The 19,783-nt window shown below is 32.7% G+C and overlaps 1 protein-coding gene across 9 annotated transcripts; it reads right to left on the reverse strand.

Annotated features, from left to right (window-relative positions):
- Window positions 1–321: 321 nt before the first annotated feature.
- Window positions 322–15,732, reverse strand: LOC126871910 (ral GTPase-activating protein subunit alpha-1). Of its 9 annotated transcripts, none has more exons than XM_050631252.1 (29): window positions 15,398–15,732; window positions 13,911–14,021; window positions 13,658–13,675; window positions 13,249–13,420; window positions 12,816–13,173; window positions 12,456–12,733; window positions 12,077–12,371; window positions 11,627–11,997; window positions 11,310–11,532; window positions 11,015–11,222; window positions 10,803–10,934; window positions 10,188–10,424; window positions 9,487–9,677; window positions 9,294–9,392; window positions 8,943–9,227; window positions 8,741–8,866; window positions 8,500–8,667; window positions 7,587–7,697; window positions 7,345–7,503; window positions 7,075–7,254; window positions 6,647–7,010; window positions 6,419–6,567; window positions 6,165–6,340; window positions 5,644–6,103; window positions 5,292–5,578; window positions 5,088–5,224; window positions 4,707–4,805; window positions 4,183–4,203; window positions 322–3,491 (listed from the first exon to the last, which is right to left on the reverse strand). In XM_050631252.1, the coding sequence occupies exons 1-29, from the start codon at window positions 15,501–15,503 to the stop codon at window positions 3,331–3,333; spliced, it is 5,682 nt and encodes a 1,893-aa protein (XP_050487209.1). In that variant the 5' UTR covers window positions 15,504–15,732; the 3' UTR covers window positions 322–3,330. The 9 variants fall into 9 exon arrangements, 8 of the variants coding, with proteins under 8 accessions (XP_050487209.1, XP_050487206.1, XP_050487207.1 ...); XM_050631249.1 differs by having other exon boundaries at window positions 4,707–4,832; XR_007691781.1 differs by having other exon boundaries at window positions 3,284–3,491; window positions 4,654–4,832.
- Window positions 15,733–19,783: the final 4,051 nt, after the last annotated feature.

Below are 19,783 nucleotides of genomic sequence, written 5' to 3' on the forward strand. Positions count from 1 at the left end.
TAAAACCATTCACCTAAATAAATGTTGAGATATATTTTTAAGATTAAAATCGTCAATAATTTTGTGTATATACTATATTACCTATAATATATATACATTTCATATATTAAAAAATTGTATTTTTTATATATGAACCTATAAAATATTTGTAATGTTATATTTCGTATTTCGAAGATTTGGGATAAATTAGAGTTATGTTTGGTTTAGATAAGAGATCAAATTAGACTTGATTGACACTATACCTCAAAATCATTGAAATCTTGAAATAATCTGTTTTATAAATAATTATCAAACTTTTTTCACGAAATTATATGGAATTCCTTGAAATCAATCATCATAATTTTATTGTGCAATAAAATGTACATTCCATCGCAGAAATGTGTACAATCAGTACGATGTCAGAGAAATCTTTGGATAATGAATTTCAGTTACAGGGGAATAACGCATTAAGTCAATTCCGAATGACGTTTCTACGAGAAAAAAAAAGATTGCCTAACGTGTTCATATGAATGCAAATACATAATTTCATTTTTTCTCTACTCAATTACTACCTGTCCTATATTGCTACAAATTCTATAAACGTTCTTACAGAATTGCAATTTCATAATACAGGATTGTACAGCATTGTAATTTTATGAAAAATTTCAGAAATTCTATTCGTTACTCGAGGAGCCGCAAAATGGCGCTACAAAATTCTAGTTGCCATAAATACCTCAACGATGTCCCCGTTAGACTAATGATTCGAAACAATTGCAATCTTTTTTTTTTCCTTCGCTGTTTAATTCACATGAACAAGAAAGTATCTACGCGATTCTATTTTTTGGCAAAAAGTTTGAATCAGAGGGTAACATATAGTATTCCTCTCAATGTTGTATAAAATAATAATTGTATGTATATATATATAGATATATATATTAACTCTGTTTTACATCGATATAGAAGTGACGAATTATAAACTCGTACCTTTTGTACATATCCTCCATTTTTAAATAGTTGAAAAATAAAGTGTAAGACACTCTCATACAAGTAAAGAGATGCGGTAAAATTGGTATAATGCAGATTATCTTGCGTAAACAATTAAATATCTTTAAATGTTTTTTAGTATTTTTTTTCTTTTTTTATACACATAGACTTAGATTTGATCATGTCAATTTGTAAAAAGAAAAAGTAACAAACAAATTGGAAAGATCAAAATAACTTGTTTTTAGTAATATAAATTCAAGCTCTCAATGTTACTAACAGAACAACCATTTGCATTGTTATCTCTCATGGAAATGTTTCAATGACTCTTTTCAATTTTTCTCACAGCTTATCATTGTTAAATTTAATTCCGAAGATGTTACAAGCGTAATTATCCAGTAAGAAAAATAGTTTGGTGCTGTGCTAATAATGTTAACAGCAATTTGTATATTTATAACATAAATAATAGCGAGCGATTGTTATAATGATACTAATAAAGATAGTTAATTAAGTACAATGTTTAAATACGATTTGTAAAAGCATTCTTACGCAAGACTGTAATAAGTTCATTTTTTCCCTCTTCTTTGTATGTATATATATATATGTATAATACGCACATATATATAGACCAATATTTTTCATTCTTTTTCGTTCAATAATATAGCGATACAATGTTTCGCAGAGAATAATTTTCCCGTTCAATGACTCCAACGTCATTCACGTACTTAACAATTTATGTACAATACATATACACACTGCTTTTCTTCTCTCAATCTACTTCGTTATAAATTAGTGAAAAAATAATGCTGCTTTGGCCATGGTCTGCGTATCGGTAATTATTATTTACCTACAACTTCGTTGCTAAATACCTACACATTCGAATGCGATTCTTCTGATAATCCTCAAAATGGTCAAAAAATTCGAAATGTATATTTATTACAATCTCAACACCTGAATACCACATTGAATATATTCACCACAATATAATATAATTTCTCTCCTAAAATTCCGTTTATATATTCAATTGCGAAGAATGGTATTAATACTTTGATTATTATCACTGTGTACAAGATGAATTCTTTCTGAAGCAAACAAATTCACATTCTGTTTTTGCTCTGTATACTTCCAATACTTTTCTCAATTTCATTTCATTTCAATTCTCTTCTGTTTTATCCTTTCAAATACTCTTTCAGTTTTATTATTGTTACTCAGAAATAACACGTTTTGACACAGTATTTAAAATACTTCTATTTTACGTATTGTAAAGCACCAAGTATGTGTACCTATGGTATGACAACAAAAACTATTCTTCATGTGAATTTTCATTCTACGTTTCATTCATCTTAAACAATTCTCTTGTGTGTTTAATGTGTTACAAGAAGAGCTCTGGCTGTCAAATTTTATTACACAGAACGTATGTGGAATGCTTTAACCATCCATGGAGACATATTGAAAATTTCACTCAAATTATGGACAATGAATAGCATATAGAAACGATTGTTTGTATGGAATGTAACGTATGAACAGATTTTTTAAAAGACTCCATTAAATTATTGTCCTTCGACAATGCAAGCCAAGATCGGACCAACATCAAACAAATGAAGTTATAACTTATTACAGTACCTAAGAGACATGACATTGATTAGTAAAACTTTGTTGTTAAAAAATAACATTTGATTCTTATTTCAACACTCATATAGACGCGTCCTGTGATTATGGTAATCATGTTCGTCCTTTTATCACCTCATTACATTACAAGAAATAAAATAATTCTTTTCATGAAGGCATGTATGTATATATATAACATCGAGGAGCTCGTTATCTTTGAAATAAATTAAGATAGAAGCTTTAATCGATATTAATTATTTAAGCTTACCTATTCAAGTACAAGGATAAACTGATCTTAAGAAAGTACTGTACAATGAAAATAGCTGTCATGTGACTCTAGTGTATATAACAAATATTTAGTTACTATTGTATTACCTATGATCCGTTAAATCTTCTCATATATTTACGTTCCAATAAATTAATATTCACGTTGCAACAAATAAACAACGATCTGTACATTTAATATAAAAATTAAACCTAAGGACGGAAAACAGAAAACGCTAAGACTAATCGGATGTTTGACGCCCACTGTTTAAAAATTGTTCTTTCTTCATTTTAAAGATGCTGGATCATTGAATCTACTATTACATCGCTTATGCATCTACTACCTTTCAATGCACAGAAATTGTGGGCTAGTTATTTTATGTTATTGTAACATATAGCATCTTAAAGAATTCTTTTAGATAATAATATCTAGGATATGCCCAAACAACCATTTGTGCAAAAAATGTTTTTTTCTTTATGGTATTAGTACAAAACTTCTTATTTATATCTTGGACTATCTGGAGGCGTGGGTTGAGTGTTTGCTCTCTGTTTCGGTCCAGTTTTGAACGACATCTTTTTTACGGGTCTGGGAGATATTCCATGAAGTGCTGTGCTTTCTGGAGTATCATTACTAAACCATACCCTGCTTCCATCAGAAACTGGAAATAAAATTTAAAAAATTGTTTTGATTGAAGTTGTGCATTTTCAATTAGAGATCATGTAGGAAATAAATACATGTATTATAATAATTGCAATGACAGTCTTTGTCATGTATGCATATGTATTAATGGCAAAAATTTACGTGCAATTTGCTAAAAAAAAAGTAATATATAATTAAAAATTAGTCTATGCTAATTATGCATATAGAATTATGTAAAAAAATTCTACTTTTATTTTTATTTGTATGTAAACAAAATTTTATAAAATGAAGTTAGAAAATTTAAGTGTTGAATTGTTTGCATCATTTTTATGAAGTGACATATTTTACATTTAACTTTTAGGTTGTGGTAGAGACATGATTGCCTACATTTACAAATAGGCACAACTATATCAGTTGCGGACAACTACTTGCAATGTGCAATACTATACATACATATATTATCTTAAAACTATTTCAAGTTATAGATGCTTTTATAAATTTGTATTCATTGACATTAACAACTATAATACAAAAAAATTTAAGAAAAAAGTCTACTATGTATTATTTATTTAGAAAAGTATATGCATAGTATTGTACAGTATTTTCAATCTATAAAGCACCATTAATAAAATGACACATGTAATATGACATGAATGTTTTAAAGTATGTCTTGAGCTATGTCTAATATGCATGTAAAAAGGAGATTTTACCTCTGAATAGATTGTGTAAGACTGTTAAACAAAAATATAGTTAAGAGACATGTGAATATTAAATAAATAATAGTTGGAATATATTTATCTTCAGCCTTGTTTCTTTTTTTTTTAGAGGAAAGAAGGTGTATATACATATATATATATATATATCAATACACAGATGTTTGCATATATATATATATATATACTTTTTTGTAAATGTTAGCAAAATGTGTAATGTCATCATAAATCAGAAAAGTGTCTATATAAATTTACTATTATTTTTTTATGTAAGTAAAGATAGATTGGAGTCCATTGGATGAAACTTAAAAATGGTATATAGGTTTGCATAATTATCAACATATTATAACATATAAATTCACTACCAGGTAATCTATCAAAAGAGAGAAATAAACAGGATACACTTTATAGAGACGAAAAAACATTGGAAAAACAGCAAAGAAAAAAATAAATAAATTATAATACTACCTTGTTGGGTGGTGTTACAAGGTGGGTGGGGGTTAGTGGACTGAATTAGTCACCTCTATTCGCGCGGTTATCACTGCTCGCTGCCGAAGAACTTCGCAGTCCCGATCGGCCCTGATGTGAATCTATAAGCGCTGCTGCGAGGTTTGACGATGCTGTGGATTGCACGCTTGTTGTAGATCCTGACAGTATGATATCGATAAAAATAATAATAATAACTGATACCTAAACTCGTGCAAAATCTATTAAAAATAGTTTAATTTCTATGAGTCACTCACAGCTTCTATGGGAAACGAATAAAAATAATCCATTTCATAATTGCTATAAAACAAGAACTATGTACAGAATTTAATTGCAACTATTTCGAAATCAAAGAAGAAAATGATAAAAAGTTAAAAAAGATTTTGTTCTTTTCTTACTAACATATACAAACTAACCAGATACTGAAGAAGTCCCACTAAACGGACTTGGCGGCTGTACGGGTGAATATACATTGGCTGTAAATTCTTCAAATGTAGTAGCTTCCTTGTGATTCCTCATAACAGTATCGATAGACCTCGCTCTCTCTTCATAACTAAAGTATTTCGTATTAATCAAGAAGTACAATTATTAAACATAAATAATCAAAATGGCACACTTACTAATGTTGATATAATGTAAGTGTCGATCGTTTTGCCCTACTTGCCGCCAATGCTGTTGTCCTCACTAACCCAGGTAAAACTTTATCTTCAACGATACACTCATCAAACAGGGGTCCAAAAAACGGAATTTCTGGTTTTCGAGAAATTTGGATTCTATATAATTTATTATGTAACGGATAAATTACTATTAAAACATCACAAAATTCAGTTGGTATAATATCCCGACGATAATCTCTCCAATGTTCTGACCAAACTATGTGAATCTCATCGTTACCGAGATGTCGTGTCTGAAATAATTTTACTTTAAGTCTCTCATCTTAATATACTTTTTTCGTGAATAACTAACACTTACTTTTTGCAACAAACTTTCGGGACTATCAGAAGGCATTCTTGTTGCTACATGAAAAAGGATTTCAGTGAAAGATGTTGCAAAGTAAGGTGCTGTAACACCAGATGCTTTTCCAGGTACAAGGCCTCCAAGAAAGCCTGTATGTGATTCAAGTTCGACCTCCCAAGCCAATCTAGCAATAAAGCTTTCATATTCTTTGCTAGCAGTGACATTACTTAATATGGAGTTTTTGTCTTCTTGTCCCTGGCTGACATAAATTACGGCTATTTTATGCGTTTCTCTAGATCTTTGACTATCGAGATTTCGTAATTCGCGTAAAAGTTTTTCGTTTTTGGATAATAAATGCAATTTTCTACGTTGTTCCCAACCGGATAAACCCAAGTGCGAAAATAAAAGACGGCAGTGATGAAACGGTGCTGGAGGTGGACGACACGATGGTGGACTTATTGCTGACGCACACATGCTGGAAAAGATATTCCAATGATATGAATAAATTTAATATTATATCTTTTAATATAGCATACCTAATGTGCTGACTCCAATTATTGATATGCTCTTGCTCAGCGTTTCTCTGGTTGAGAATTGTGGCAATGGTTTCACTCTCAAGATATTGACCTTGTGGTGGATTAGCAGGCGCATTAAGTGCAATTTCTGGATTAGTTAATACTTCCGGACTTGTATGTCCTATGTATTGTAAGAGCTAAAAATAAAAATATAAAGTTAATATAAAATGATTATTAATGATATAGATTAATGTTTTAAAGTACTAAAGTATTACATCATCTAAATTGTCCATATCACTCGCGGCATTTGCAAATGTAGGCAATATATGTGGCTCACGATGTCTTATCGTATGTCGAGGTGTACATGTTTGAGATGTTATAACACTGCTCAAATCGTCTCCATGTACTTTTGCTTTCCATTCAACTAAAAATGTTAATGAATATTATAACTGAAGATATTTAATATATAATAAAATTGAAATATTAACGAATAATTTTATTACCATGTTTTGTAAATGCAATCGGCACATCGTCTTCAACAAACGGTTGACTGTATAAAATAGAACTATCCCAGGATGCTTTCCCTGCTAAATCTCGCAATAATACCCTGACTAATGATGGTGCTGTTGTTAATCCAGCTGTAACACCTCCGCCGGGTGCATCTAATGCTGCCAGTTCAACAAGTGACATTATTACAGAATTTGACAACATCAACAGTTGTATATTTGGCGCATGAAAAATTGCAGAAGATAGCTCATCCCCATCGATTCCTGGTACATCATCTAATTCGACAACTAATGAAGATAAACGTGCAGCTCCAATACCCATTGGAAAATGTCCCAAATGATTTATTAAATGCATCATTACCTAAGAAGAAATATTGAAATTTAAATTTAAGTCTGTAAGAAAAAATATTTCAATGATATCCTACCATCTTTGCTGCTAACTGAACGGACTGAGTATTGCCTCGACGGGGTGATTTTGCGCAAATATCGTCAGCTAAGTTATCTAAAGTAATATCAGGATCAAAATCATCATCTTCATCCTCATGACTTTTATTTGTTTGTGATACATCTTTATCGATTGTATCTTGTACTATGTTATCCAAAACCTGCAATATTTTTAGTATGTTTTGATGTTATATGATTATTATGAATATTTCAATTTATGTTTAAAAAAAATTGTTGAAAATATTACTAACCGTAAATAAAGTCATTAACAGAGGTTTTCCTTGAAAAACGCGTAATAGAACGGAAGGACCAAGGTGCATAGCCCATTCGCCCAAACAGAATAACATTGATATCGTCAAAGGACCGCGTCTTTCTCGAGTGCTCATATATCCAAGTGTTTCCGATAAAATCTGAAGAATACGAGTAAAATAATTATATATATACCAATTAAACTTCAACATTTAGTAAATTTTAATTTGATGGCAAAACTTACTTGAATTATTTTACATGGCACATTTGGATATAGCTCTAGCAGAATATCTGCTTTATCACATAACAACAAAAGAGAATCGCATGCCACTTGAGCAACAGTAGCATGAGTAGCCTATAAGATAAGAAAGAAATATTGTTAACTAAAATATCGTATTTATATTATATTTTAATCTTTATCTATGATTTCATTCTAATTAGTTTTATAGGGATAGCATAGAACAGTTAATCGGTAACATATAAAATAGGATAGTTGTCGTTCTTTGATGTTAGGATTCCCTTCCCCCAAGTTGATTTAATTTATTATAAAAATCTGATCTTTTTTCTTAAAGATTCTAAGTATTATCTTTCCATGGGTTGACAAATTTCGGGGAAAGAAGAAAGCAAAATATTTAACCCACATCTATGAACCACTGTAATATGTAAGATATAATAAGATTAAAAACATCGAAATATCACTGGACATTTTACACACACAACCGTGCAATACACCATGCAATGGCGATGACACCCTTAAACAGACACGAAGACATCAGTCAACAGGTAAATACTGTAACAACACGTAATGAGGAGTCCAAAAAGTTAGTTGATCTAAGAAAAACTACCTGATCCATTAGTGGATAACAGATACCAGCTCTGCGACGTTCTGCTCCCTGCATCCGCTGTCAATCAGACTTAGTGAAAGAGACACTGAATTTCTCACTACTATTATTACATATCTACTACGTTTAACAATACATTACACTGTGTTTACTACTTAACTAAAAACTATAACCCAAATAGAAAAATATTAAATAGCTATAAGATAGTTACATATATTGTATAGCATGCAGACTATCTTACACGTTAAAGAAAATTAACACAGGAATTATTTTTGATTTAAAACCGTTTACCCACAATGAATTCGACAAACTTACTTTAAGTGCTAAGAGAAGAACCGTAACAGCTTCTGGGATTCGTGGATGTTGATTTTTGTAGCACAATTCCCTGTATACAAACATAGCAATGCTGGAAACAGCTATGCATCTTGCTATGCCAGTTGGTTCGCGTCTACAACTTCTCAAAAGTATCATAATTATATGTTCCTAGAATAAAACAATTTTTATTAAGGTATTTTCGATAAATTAATGCCAAAGAAATAACTGTTACATTTGATACCTTTGCATCTGGACATGTCATGGTTACGATATCGTTCGCAGTAGGTTGCAATACAGGTAATTTAACTGTAGTAGCTGGTAAAGATAGTAACGATCCGATAATCGAAACGGCCTCAGTTCTTGGTGCCTATAATTTACAATTTAGTTTATAATATACAATTTAATAATGCTATTAATAAATCACCGTAAAATCTTTGTAATACCTGAATATCCTGATTGCTCAATATTACATTAGCAGCATGAATATAATCCAAGATTAAAAGACTAGATCCAGGAAGATTCAAACTGAACAACCTAGGACCAGTATACTTGACCAATACATGTAACACTTTGTTATCATTACTAACGATACCGCTATGGACCGCACGATAAAAAAGAGTTAAGTGCTGTTTTGGCAAATTAATATCTTGTGGTTGAACTGTTAGAAGACAGATCAAACGGTATGCTGCTAATTTGCCAACTTCATATTGACTAGGAAGTTGTATTGCCTAGAAAATAATTACATTAATAATAGTAATGTAAAAATAATATCAAAATAACAAATTAATATTGACCTTGAAACACCATGGAGCAATGACTGTAAGTGGAGGTATAAGTTCTGGAGCTGGAGGAGTCGCTTGGTTGTCACCAGACACACCTTGATTCAAGCGAATCTAAACGATATACGAAATGTTAATAACAATATAAAATGTGTAATAATGCAATGTAAGACATATTATTATTATGACAAAATAGGAAACATCATACTTTCAGAAGTGTTTGTGTAAGCTGAACAAGGTAATCCATAACTTGTCCATGAAGGGTAGGATCTTGAATATTATTTACATCCCCTAATGCTGATAGCATACGACGCCATAATACGACCGCAACATCGGGTAACCATCCGCGAACTCCACCACCTGCCATAACAGATCTCCTTTCTGATGCATCATTCGTATCTGCAAATTGATGATACAATCACAAAATTACCATAATTACTAATTATTCGTGATCACAGAATTACATGAAACAAACTCTTAATAAAGTTAAAATACTTTTGAGAAGTTTTCTCGTCGATTGAAACGAAACTCAAAATTTATTAGTAACTAAACAGAAACGTATTAGGAACGTATGGAAATATGCAATATACTGCTAGATTTATTTCAGAAGTGTATCAAATTCTGTCTTATAAAAAGAAGCTATTTCTCGTATACATAGTTTCGTTAATTTACAAAAAGGTAAGCAAAGCATGTTGGATGGAATAATGCATTATTATTATTATCATTATCAAAGTAATCAAATATTCCATTGTTAGTTTTATATTTATGATTTTCTGTGCGATAAATAAAGAAAAACAAACATAAGAAATAATTTTAAATCATAAGAATGATCACACGTTGTTATGCAATTAAAAATGATGTTCTCATATCTTGATGCAAATGTTAAACAGCAGCAAACGATATACTTACCGATACTACTGCCGTCAATGTTTTCTATCTGTATCGGACTGTCTTTGTTACTGTCGACTCCGCTGCTCGGTGTTGGAGAAGGACAACGTGGTGATGGTGGTTCGCTATCGACTATTACAATGCTATCCAAAGATTTAGCACGCCTGTTCGGTAACATTTTCCGACCAGTTGTCGACGACGAAGTAGTACCGTTTGACAATAGTCGTGCCATATCTTGCTCTATCGATAGGGGGAGTACTGCGCGTGTGGAAATTTGTTTACACTTAATACACAAATAAGCCACAACCACTAAGAGAATTGTTTATACCGGATCAATTTAAATAGAGCTTTATCGTCTAAAATTAGGAGAAAGCACGAATAAAAAGGATATTGCGAATGAGAGGCGTATTAAAAGAATAAAAAGAGATGTATGAAGAGAGACAAGTGTCTGGTCGACGCCAGAGAAGTTATTTTTAACTAAGTGTCAGCGACAAAGCAAAAAAGTAAGAGACAAAGTTATAAATAAATTGCACGTATTATCAGCAACATAGATGGCACTACCAAATGAGAAAGATTATCCAACTAAAATTTAAGAGGAAGAACCTTGAGACTCGATATTTGGCAGGCCACACTTACCAGGAATACCACTGTGTACAGTATGTGTGCGATTTCTATGAAGTTTTGTACGTGCTTTTCCATTGTATATCGTGTTATCGCTTGCACTACGAGGAAGTGGTCGTACCTTCCGTAAGTCTCGCATCGGGTGGTCTGTTAACAATAAATATCTAATTTCTTTCGAAATGATAAATTAAACGTTAGAGATAAGAAATCATATAAAAACTTCTTACCTGAAACATTTTCTTTAGATACGGTATTATTATCTTGATCGACACTTCCTTTGCGTGGTGGTTGAACACTTCCGGTTGAAGCAGCCCGGCTTCCAACACCACGACGCTTTTTAGTTTTTTGTTCACTCAATCTATCTAATGGTAAATCATTTAAATCCAAATTATACACATGCCTGGCAAGCACCCTTGTTAAAGTATCCAATGTTTTCTATAAAGTAATAATAAAATATTAAATAATATAAATGTTAAATTTCTTATAATATGTATGCAGAACACGACTTTTAACTTAACTTACCGCCCATTCTCGAATTAGCTCTTCCCACTGTGTTAAAGAAGTCAACACTTCCAGGAACTGATCCCATAATTGTGTAGAAATAACAACATTTAAATTAGCTTTAATCCATGTAACGATTAAAGTCTGAAATATGGCAGGGGCAAGTTTACCGCCAATGCTTTCTTGAATCTTGCGCCGAGAAGATTTTTCATTTAAAACAAGTGATGTTATTTGTAGTAATACTCTAGCAAATATGTATACAATAAAATTAATATTACAAATTTGCGAAATAAAATGTTGTTACTTAAAAAGGAAAATATGATTTTGAAGGTATTTACCTAAGCAACTGTTCCCAAGTACCCGGTTCTAATCGAGAATTCATTACAACATATCGATATACGTTCAAAACTCTTTTGCAACTATCGGTCTGTTCTTCCAGTAATGATAAAGATGCATTCGGTCCAGAATTCTCTAAGAAGAAGACGTTGGAAGCTTGTGTAATGAACACTTGCAAAACATTTTGTAGCCCCGCTCTTATAAATAAATTTTCTCTGTGTATAGCACCGAGGTAAGAATCATTTCTCAATCTTGTTTGACGATAACTTTCCGAAGGACTTTTATCGATATCATTTAGATCTTTTCTCGGATTTTCTTCGAAATCCCTTTCCTTATGACTATCCAATGGTTCCAACATGAATGGTGGTAATTCCTAATTAAAAATGTAAAAATAAGTAAGTATCACTGGTCATATTATTATAGTGTTAAAGAATTATAAATTAAAACTTTACATTCATTTGAATCCAATCTTTATAAACCGCTATAGCTTTTCTTATAGCACCAGCATGGTTAAAGTCTAACAAAAATGCTTGTCTGTATAGCTCATGTACGAAATTCACGTTATCCCTGTTTCCATATAGAACATCCCTAACAAGAGTGACTGCTGAAACACTACTATCTTCCTGATTTTGATTCTCTTGTTGAGACATAGTTGATTCGGGAGATAATAAAGTTGAGTCAGCACTATTTTGTGTAACGGAAACTCGACGAAGTTCTGGTTCCGTATTTTCTTCATTTGGAGTTGTGCTAAAATAGAAAGTTTTTAGCCATAATTTATGTAAAATCATTGTAATGTTCATCAAAAATACTAAACTATTTGTAACAAAATACCTATGCGAAAGATGTGCGACACGAGCATCTTTTCTAGCGATATGGGTAAAACTAGCGATCCACTTAATCAAAGCAACTTTGCACAATACATAATTATCCTGACTCTGATTCGTTGGTTTTCGCATCGTAGGCAACTCCAAATTCGGTTTGTACAACGAAAAATTCTCATCAAACTCAGGACAAATATGACGAAGATACGTAGTTTTAAAACGTTCTAATAAAAATTGAAAAGTCTTGTGCTGTCTTGAAGATTTATCTCTCCATTCTATCTTTACAACCTGTAAAGGAAATAAATACTAGTTTTCTTAGTACATTTTTTGGTAATATCAAATTGCATTATTTCAAAATATGTAAATATACCTGAGTAACCATAAATTCAAGTAATGCTTCTAAAAATCGAACAGTCTCATTATCAAGAGGCTTTTCCCCACTTTGTGGGGGTAAAATAGGTCCATTGTCAACTTGAGTGACAGGGCACTGGTTTGAACCATTATCATGAAAAGTACTTTGTGACAATTGTGTATCATAAAATTCCTTCTTATCTTTATCATCACAACCAATAACTTTGACAAGTTTATCTTTCTTTCCATCTATCTTACGTTCAGACTTATAAGGAGATGGTTGTTGCGGTGGAAACCCTGGTATCAAGCTTGCAAACATTTGGTGAATGTGATCAGGAGCATTTTCACCAAGTGCTTGGTACCACAAAATAAAGTATCTAAAAACAATTTAATACACATTATATAAAAGCACAAAACTTCTTACATAACAACATCACTAAGTATATGTTTACCTTATAGCTTCTCTTCTAAGTTTCCAACTATTACCAGGATGTAGAAGCTTTTGTAAAATCCTTGCTAGACTATGACATTGCCATCTTCTATTAAGCAGCTCAGGAAGAAGTGTTAAGACTTTTTCCAAGAGTTGCAACACCTGTTCCAATTCCTCTCTATGTGCTTTATGCACTATAAACGAAATATTTATTAAATGTACAATATTCAGTCAGCCAACATTTGCTTAATATTTCATGGATGAAAAAAAAAAAAAGAAAAAGAAAAAAGCATTAGTTCTATAGAGCCCTTGTGTATATGCCAATTACAATGATATTATACTTGTGTAAGATTAGATGTAATGGTCAGATTAATGGAACGCAGACTGCAACATGCAAGGAATATACACTCTGTCATCTGTCTATTACTCACCAATGTGGAAGGAAAGTTCTGGCAGCAAAATAGAAAAACAAGCAAATAGTAAAATAATGATAATATTAGCATTTTGCAGATATTACATATAATTATAAGTTAATATTTTTAATACAGTTATAGTTCTATAAATAAAACTATATGATTTGGTCGACAGAAATTGCAGTCACATCTACGTTACAATGCAAGGCAGTTATGATGTATATTGTTAAAATATGAAATATAGTATACATGGAACAGCAAATATTTTTACCTCGTTGTCGCAGATTTGTTTCAGCTGATACAAAACAATCATATAGAATAAAATAGACATGACTGAAGTTGCCTTCAAAAAACCCCTTTGCTTCATCAGTATCCACATTTTCTATAAAATAATAATAGTAATAATTAATATATAGTAAAGTATATATTAATTATTATTACATAATTTTTTAGTTTACTAAAAAAATCATTATTTTGTATTATTAAAAAGTGAAAAAAAAGTTTCCTTAAAAATTTTTTTTACGATATTAATTATAAAATTTACAACAATAAATTTAGAAATGCTAGAAGACAATTATCCTTAATTATTGTAGCTAAAGATTAGAAATTTCAGCTACTTTTCTTTCACAAGAGGTTTGGTTTATAGCTTGTAGGGAGAGCTGTAAACCTCTATTACATCACCACTGGTCTTGTACACTTACACTTATATAGTAGAACCTTTTTCCTTCTATGTTCTCATATCACCATTGTCAATATCATTCTTCTCGATATAAGTACAATTGTAAAATTATAAAATGTTATATAGTTCTATTTTATTTAATAAAAAAAATTAAATTATACAAATTACATAAAAGTATAATAGAAAGCATTTATATTTTCTGCAAGTTGGAATAAATATTTATTTCTAGCACAGAATAAATGCAAAATTACATTTTAAAAAATAGGGAATTATGTGTATAAGAAATAAAAAAATAATAACACTGTTCTTGATGTCAACTTGTATAATTCTTCTTCCAATAATCATTTATGTATTCTCAATAACATCCTAACTCATAAACAACCTACAGAAGTTTTTATTGGTTGATGATTATACATTTAAGCACATAATATTATCTATGTATAATAATAATGTAACATTAGCTAAAATTGGAGGCCACGATAGGTTGGTTACTGTGGTCATGCGGTTTGGTGATTAGATACTACTACTTAACACTACACCATCACATTACAACTACATACAAGCTAAATTATTTTCTTTTTAAAAAATACTATAGAATAAGATTCAGTAATCTTCAACGATTTATTAATATATTTTAAAACATGAAATTATATAAACCTTCTCTGATATCATTTTAAAATATACAATAATCAATACATTTATTCAAAATTATTCATATAATTTTTACTTTTATAGCATACAAAATTAAAAAGAACAAATCACGTTATTAAAAAAAGAGCAAAGATGTTACAACAGTTGGTACCAAAAGCTGTACAAAATAAGAAGGAGAATAATGAAAAATTATTTGACGTTATTTTCGGGAGGAAAAATTCCAGAAGTTCTACGACAGCATTAAAACCATCTCGGTACTGGTGTGTAGGCGGCAAATACTAACAAAATTGCCGCCCCTCTCCTTTAACTATCGTCGTATTCATTAACTGGCAACTCCTCGTTCATGATTAATTTTCACAACGAATTAACGTTAGCTGATTCATACAGCAATAAGAAAGAACGGTTACGGTAATGAAACGTAGGCTCACCTAGTACAATTTTAAGATGCTTGAACCGAGTTGCGCTATCCTTTTTAACATCCTGAATCTTCAGTGTTGACTTTTTGACGTCTACATGAAGTTTTTTGCTGAACATGGTTCAATGCGAGCCGCCGGCGGCCGCGACGACAAAAACTATCATCGAGGGTGTACAAAGTGGTGCTCATGGATACAGACCGACTAACTTCGCACTGTCACCATGTCAGCAACTCGAAAAAGACAGCCCCTTTTATCACAGTTCGGCGTCAAATTTCCCGAGCGCACACACCTCCGATCAGATGTACGTGGCAGCCATCTTGACATCCTCGGCGCGCACTGCTCATAACCTGTCGGGGCAATGACATCATCGCGCTCGCACGGTTAATTTATTTTTCCTTTTCTCTTAATTTTCAACCCACGCGAAACTGCACCCACACGCTCGATCATATTTCATCCAAGTATCTAATTATCAATTTTTCGCCGATTGAACCTTCTAACGAATGATATTTTTTGAGGACGCGCTTTTACTTGCGAAATGTCGAAACTACATTTTTTTAAAAGCTGCCGCTCTTGTTCTGTTTTACCATAGTATGGTAATATTAGTTATTGGCAATACGATCTTTCATTTTTGTATTATTGATAAATTATTACTAAAATGTTTAATATAATATAATATATGTGGATTTAAAAAATACACGAGCTTGGAAATTTGGTATTTTTGGTTACAAGTTTATATTATCGACTTAGCTGCAATGGTAACATTAAATGTTACTAGATATCCCATTCACATGTCTACAATGATGCTAGTAATATTTCTTAAAAGGAAGTGACGTATTTACATGTGAGAAAAATCGGCGGAATATTTAAATATGACACAAAACACGAAGATTTGTATAGAATTGACATTTGATAAAAAGATAAGTTATAGTCAGCAAATCAAAGTGAAGAATTTTTGGAAGTTTATGACAGAAACGAGGCCGTTTGAACCTTACCGAATAATATCAGGTACAATTGTAAAAATTGTCAGGTACACATTGTGTTTTATCCTTTTGGCAAATTAGTTGGTAAAATATAAATGATAGCGAAGAATGATAAAAATATGAAAGATTAAGTATGGCTGTTGAACCATTTCAATTTTCCATACATATTTAACTATAATTGTCGAAATGTAATCTCTAAAATACAAATGTAATGAAAATTTGCAGATAAAAAGTTGGTGAAGAAAGAAGATCGAGAATCTTTCAAATGTGAAAGAAAATGGCACAATCAGTTAAAAGTCTTCAAAGAACATGGACTAGACAAAGCAGCACTTGCAGCGAGTGAAGAGTGTAAACTTTGTCGCTACCATGCTAATTACACGTAAGCACAAACGACGACAGCCTGATTAAAATCAAAGATTGTTATCTTACCTGTTCCAAACAGGAGTTCAGAAATTTGTGACGCAGTGGAAGAGACATACGACGACCTGTTAAATGACATGGAAGCTTTTGACAGAAGATCAGATAATAAAACGAGCACCGCATCAACAAGGAAGAAATCTTCCACACTCCTTCGATATATATAAATATCACCCTTAACGTTCATATTCCAGATAGAAGAAAATCAAACTGTCGATACATGCTTTCGTTTTTAACCTTAATAATTCGAATTGATCACCATATTTAACATGTGAATAACCAAATCGCAGAGAAATCTTGATTAAAGATATCAATAATGCATCACATACGCGGAGAACTTCGTCCGTTTCCGACTGTCCGATAGATTTGGAAATTGGAACAAGATAGAATATATATGAGCAAGATATTACACACTGGCCGAGGTTCCGAGCAGTATCGAATTTCTGTGGTGCAGAAGGTCGACGTTGTTCGGTTCGAGTAAGGTGCTCTGCTACGGGAGCCATGAATGGGCTCGAGGATGCTGAATCCTTGCACAACATCTGGCCCTCCGATCCTCCCGCGTTACCTTCTTATTGTTAGTTCATCGTGCATCCGAAAACCCGTACCGGATGACCGCGCACCGCCCCACCGATAAACATAACCAAAAAAAGTATCTAATTTGTATATTACCATCTACTAGCTAGTAGCTGCGACTCTTTTCACTTACTATACGACTGTATTTTTCAGGTCCCAAAAATATGAGTTTTTATGGATAAGTTTAGAATATAGTGAATAGTACTTTATAGAAAATTAAAAACTCTTATATCTATTAAAAAATATGAGGTTAGAAATTTGAAAATGGAGTCTTCGATTCCAAATGTTATAAAGGATATTAATCCCATGAAAATATGTGCACCATGATAAGTACCCAGCTAGGGAAAGTGTGCAGTAAAAATAATAATAGTGTTACGTGACACTTGTAACACTTGAGAAAGTGCGGAAACAACGTCAGTTTTTGGATATAATGGGAATTCTTTGCGAATAGCGATGTCATTTTTATGAGCAGATCTATTTTAATTGTTTAAATAAGGTTTCACAGTGTATACCGTTACAGCCGGAAATGAACGGATATTATAACCAAATTTATTAAGGGAATCTCGTTGCGGAATTTTCATTCTCACATTGTTATTCGAACTGTATCGTAATGTTAATCAAAATACAATCATAATTAATTTACATCTATACGATTCGATTTATTCAGCTGTTGTGTTTTAATAGACACGTGTCTAATAAACACGCAGTTTATTCAATTGAACAACAACGATCTCTTGATTTTATCTAACTAATAATAAAAGTTAGCCGCTGTAGTCGATTAATTTCGCGATGAAATGCCTCGTCCCTCTTTAATAAATAGTTAACATTAATGATCGTTCGACCTCGTATAATTTCTCTTTCTCTATTTATTCCTACATATCGTTAATCGCAAAACTGAACAATTTTTCTTTTTAATTTCTAGGTCAGTTAAAAACGATGGAAATGGAGATTAATACGGCTCAAAAACAAAATAAAACAATTTTGCAACAAAGTGGAAAGAATTGAAAAATTTAGGAAGTGGCGGCAATTTAAATAGTTTTGTTGCCAGAGGAATGAAAAGATTGATCTTGATTGAAAAGATTGACCAACTTGAAATGCAAATCGTAAGTAAAAAGTCAATTACGGTAGTAAACGACTTTCTTAATCTTCAAAACAAACCTTTAAACGCAAATGAAGCGTATTTTACGGATAGCCTTCGACTTCGCGCCTCGTAGTCCTTCGCACTAGAACATGAAAATAAAACAACGAAAACCTGAAGCAGACGGAAAAATAGATTTCTTCGATACTTATTCAAATTCTCCGTTTCCGTATCCGCTTTTAACATGTAACGTTGCTCGACAGTTAAATAAACATCCACAACAACAATACAAAATAATCAAGCAAACGATTCGGAAAGAAAGGAGAAAAACTATAGAAACTACAAATAGGAAACAAGAAGAGAAAGTAGATGAAACTGAAAAATTTAACAGATCCCTCGTGCATAGCCAATGATAATAGCAAGTTATAAGTTCTCGATGATAGAACTCTTTTTTTCAAAATTTTACAGTTTTGATTGCCAAATGGAATAATTAAATTGTAACTTGCGAAATCCAGTTTTATTATCAAATTGATGAATTAGACATCCGCAGTCTACTAGTAATATTATACAGTTCAATAGCGCATAGAGGGTTGAACGATGGACCTGACAAACAACGAAAAAAAGGCAAGGCAGAGACAGCCAGGAAGATATAGAAAGTGAGCAAAATGTTGGAGGCTATCGACAGGATCCGCGTCGCCTCCATCCGGACATCGGCGTGCGTTATTTTCATCGAGCGCACACGGAGGAGACAATGAGGGTAAAAATAGAGAAGAACCACGGTAGAACTCTGGACAAAAGAGAGTAGCACCATGGGGGACCCTACCTCTTCACGAGGACACAGAGAGGGGATACCCGTTAACGGAGATTCGACGAAGCAGAGATGTTTAATCGGTGTTGGCCCGCATCAGGTTGATCGAGGACCCCCCAGCTATGGCTGTTCGACGACGATCAGGAGGATGGCGAGGACGATGACGACGATGAGGAGAACGAGAACGAGGACGAGGACGATGACGAGGACGAGGACGTGGAACCTTCGATCATCGGGGTAAAGGGAGAGACAGCAAGAGGGGTCGAGGAGAGGAGGACATTGGGGGGGGGGCGTAAGCGGAACCAGGGTGGGTAACAGGGGAGAGAGAGGCTGCGCCGTGCCGATGAAGCGAACAATGGAGGCGGGATGCTCATTTGTCTGCGGGCATTGTTGTTCACCCGGCCGGAAACACGAGCTCCGTGCTCTCCTTTCTCTCTCCCTCTCTCAGCAGTCCACTACTCCTCTTCGTCACTCCTCCTTTCGAACCGTTTCGTTCTACTCGCCTCGTACTACCCCCCTCTTAACGATAGACAGATTTTCCG

The sequence above is a fragment of the Bombus huntii genome, chromosome 12 (assembly GCF_024542735.1).
Source record: "Bombus huntii isolate Logan2020A chromosome 12, iyBomHunt1.1, whole genome shotgun sequence".
In the NCBI taxonomy this organism is placed as follows: Eukaryota; Metazoa; Arthropoda; class Insecta; order Hymenoptera; family Apidae; genus Bombus; species Bombus huntii.

Coding starts and splice junctions, on each gene's coding strand:
- LOC126871910 (XM_050631249.1), bottom strand. CDS start 15,503: ATGTTCAGCAAAAAACTTCATGTAGACGTCAAAAAGTCAACACTGAAG. Junction 7,255..7,344: donor TGTTAATGACTTTATTTACG/GTTAGTAATATT, acceptor AAAATATTGCAG/GTTTTGGATAACATAGTACA. Junction 6,341..6,418: donor ATATGGACAATTTAGATGAT/GTAATACTTTAG, acceptor TTTTATTTTTAG/CTCTTACAATACATAGGACA.